This window comes from Chelonoidis abingdonii, chromosome 4, assembly GCF_003597395.2.
Source record: "Chelonoidis abingdonii isolate Lonesome George chromosome 4, CheloAbing_2.0, whole genome shotgun sequence".
Lineage (NCBI taxonomy): Eukaryota > Metazoa > Chordata > Testudines > Testudinidae > Chelonoidis > Chelonoidis abingdonii.
Window position 1 is genome coordinate 64,547,083 of NC_133772.1, and position 3,052 is coordinate 64,550,134.

Here is a 3,052-nt window from a genome sequence, read left to right on the forward strand (position 1 = left end):
TATATTGTACACCAGTGCACCCTTATACTTCAACGGTGTGTTCATATTTTATTTGTGTTGCAGTCTCAGCAGCCACACTCTGCTTAAAGCCAGCTGTCCCTCTAACTCCAGAACAAGTCACTCAATAGCAGGGGCTGTTGGAAGATGCCTGAGAAGGCCATGTCTATACTGCAAGCGGGAGTGTGACTGCGGGTTGGCTAGTGACGAGTGCTCCTAGCAGCGCTGCACCGCTCTCCCCGCTCCACCTAGCTTTGGCCTTGCCCCAGCAAACAACACTGCCTAACCCCCGCGTCCTTTCCCCAGTGAGCTAAGGAAAGCGGAAGTGATATAACAGGGGACTGACATCACCATCAGCCAATGGGATTGCAGAGCTCACCTCAAGCGGGTTCCGATTGGTCTAAAACGCGGACGGAAGGCAGAACGGCTGTTCAAACTTGCGGCGGGAAGCGCCGGGGGCCCAGACGAGCCGTCACCATGGAGACGCTGTTGTGGCAGGTGGAGCAGCTGGCCGGGCTCCTGGCCGTGTCCCGCTCGGGGCAAGTCCGGGACTGGGACCCGCCAACCCTGGACAGAGCCTTGCAGTGGGGCCGTTACTTCCAACACCTGCACGGCCGCTTCCGCGCCCACCCCCGGCTCCGGGCCGCCCTGGGGCAGCGGCTCCGCCGAGGGCAGCAAGGGCCGCCGCTTGGCTTCGGACACCTGGGGCGCTGCCCGGAGCTGCTGGGCCTAGCGCTGCTGGGCAACCGGGCGCTGCCGCCCGCCGCCTGCCACCGCCTCCTGCGGAGCTTGCTGCTGCCGCCCAGCGACCAGGCTACCCCGGGGCCCTGCAGCCTCAGCCTCCTGGCCCGGCGCAGGGCCGCCGCCCAGCTGCTGCTGCCGCCCAGCCCAGCCCAGGCGCGCCCTGAGGAGCTGGAGCAGGAGCAGTCGCTGCGGACCGAGGCCCAGCTGCTGCTGTCCCGGCTGCAGGAAGACGAGGAGGAGGAGCAGGGACCAGCGGGTGTCCTGGAGGATCTGCCCAGGCCTAGGGTCTACTGGGTGCTGGCGGCGCTGCTGCTGGAGCAGGCCGGGGACAACGCTGGCAGAGAGGGGGCCAGCTGGGCAGAGCACAGGGAGGGGCCCAGGCCGGCTGCGGCGGTGCTCTCCTGGCTGCTTGGGGACCCAGGCCGGCTCTCCGTCTTCTGCCGCCTCCTCCCGGGCTCCCTCCTCGTTGCCCTTTCTGCCCGATACCCCCAGCTAGGCACCCCTTACTTGCATCTCCTTACCAGCTGGGGCAGCCGCCTGCGCTACGATCCCCTGAGCGGCCAATGGGCCAGCAGCCGCTGCCCTAGTGAAGACGAGCTCTCCTGGGAAGAGCTGCGGGAGCGCTTCAGCTGCTTTATGAGGGGACCTGCCCCGCTCCGAGAGGCTGCCCTGGCTTCTCTGAAAAACCTGAAGATCCAGGATGGAGACTTCGAAGTCTGCGGCCTGAGTGTCTGGACTGACCTGTTGCTGGAGATGGACGCACCTCTCTAAAGACACTCGAACGTTAGCTCGGAGGAAGAGAGGACTAGGACATTAAATAGGTTTCAAAGGAAATTAAATAGTGTGAAATCCAAGAAACTGGAGTAACTTTCTTTTCTCCATAACTAACATCAAAGTCAAATGGATTATATCTTGCTTGGAGTGAAAAGGCAACTTTGTGATCAGATTGCATGCCATAAAACTTAAGTAAGTTAGCAAAGAGTGCCTTAGGGATTGGGTTCCCCTCGTGCACATGCTGGTGTAAACCTGGACTGACTCCCCCTCTACAGGAGTTACCCATGTAAAATCTGTATAAATGAGCTCAGAATCAGGCTCCTTACATCTAGTCAAGTAGTTCCCAGTTACATTTCTCTTACACTCGGAACAAGTTGACTAGGAATCTTCTTCTTTCCTCTTCCAGTTTATTTTCTTCCCTCCACCTCTTATGTCTTTACCAGCTCTGATATTCCCCAATACTTATGGTTGGGCTGTTTGGTTTAAGAGTACCTTTAATTCTGTTGATCACTAACAGGAAATGCTTCCATCCCCTATTGGCACTATTGCTACAAAAGTAAAGTGTGCAAATACCTTAAAATATAAAGAAACTAGCTTAACTTTCTGAAAAATAGAAATTGAACTGTGTATTGCCATGGGTATAGTGTGTTGACATTTGTCTGTCTGTTTCTAGCAGTTGCAAACTGACAGAGTACAAAAACGGGGAAAGGACTCTTTTTGTCTCACTTGTTTAGGATGCTCATAATTCCAAGTTAAATGTATTCTTCACTATCACCTTGTCTTCCAGTGGTGGTTTATTTTTGCCTTTTTTTCCTTCATGCAAATATCCTAGGCACAATGTGGGTAGGAGTGCAGAGGTCAGAGGCAACTTCATGCCCAATGGGAAAGAATCCAGAAAACGTACATAAAGCCTGCTGATTTGATCTTTTATCAATCGCTATGTAGCATGTTTGTTTCTATGTTGCCGTGGAAACTTCATTTTCCTATCCTACAAATGGATACTCAGTACCTTAGCTTTTTGTTGAGAGTTTTTCACCAAACTGGAACCAGAATGGGAGAGTAGAAATACCTTCTTTCAAATGGGTTGGGCAACAAACTTCTTTCCCTCCTAAATGATTACTGAAAGACCTGCTTGTCTTAATTGTCTTTATTAAACTGTGACTCTGATCACAATCTCTGTGTGAGAAAATAATTACTGGTCAGGATTTGCTAAATGAAGGCTAGATGTGCAAACTGACCATGAACTACAAAATGGGCATTCTCCTGCAGTTTACTTGAAAAGTCTAGGTTAACTGCTCAGTTTTTTTTTTTTTTAAATAAAACACTTTATTACACAAAGCAAGAAGTGGCATGTTACAGGTATGGAAGATATTTGACCTACAGCCTCAATATACATCTGAGCTATGATGCTATCTAACTGCACATAAAAATAAACAGTAAATCTGTTTTGCAAAGCAATTGAAATGCTGTATGGTGATGATACAGGGCCAAATCACGACCCCCCCGCATGTCTGTGGGTGAGCAGTTAATTGATGAG

At 51.9% G+C, this 3,052-nt stretch overlaps 1 protein-coding gene across 1 annotated transcript; it reads left to right on the forward strand.

Annotated features, from left to right (window-relative positions):
* Positions 1-417: 417 nt before the first annotated feature.
* FANCF (FA complementation group F) lies at positions 418-2,827 on the forward strand. Its single transcript, XM_032775269.2, has one exon. It carries the CDS (start codon positions 475-477, stop codon positions 1,510-1,512), a length of 1,038 nt encoding a protein of 345 aa, XP_032631160.1. The 5' UTR covers positions 418-474; the 3' UTR covers positions 1,513-2,827.
* Positions 2,828-3,052: the final 225 nt, after the last annotated feature.

Excerpts from the sequence above, each read along its gene's own strand:
- FANCF (XM_032775269.2), top strand. The coding sequence starts at position 475 with ATGGAGACGCTGTTGTGGCAGGTGGAGCAGCTGGCCGGGCTCCTGGCC.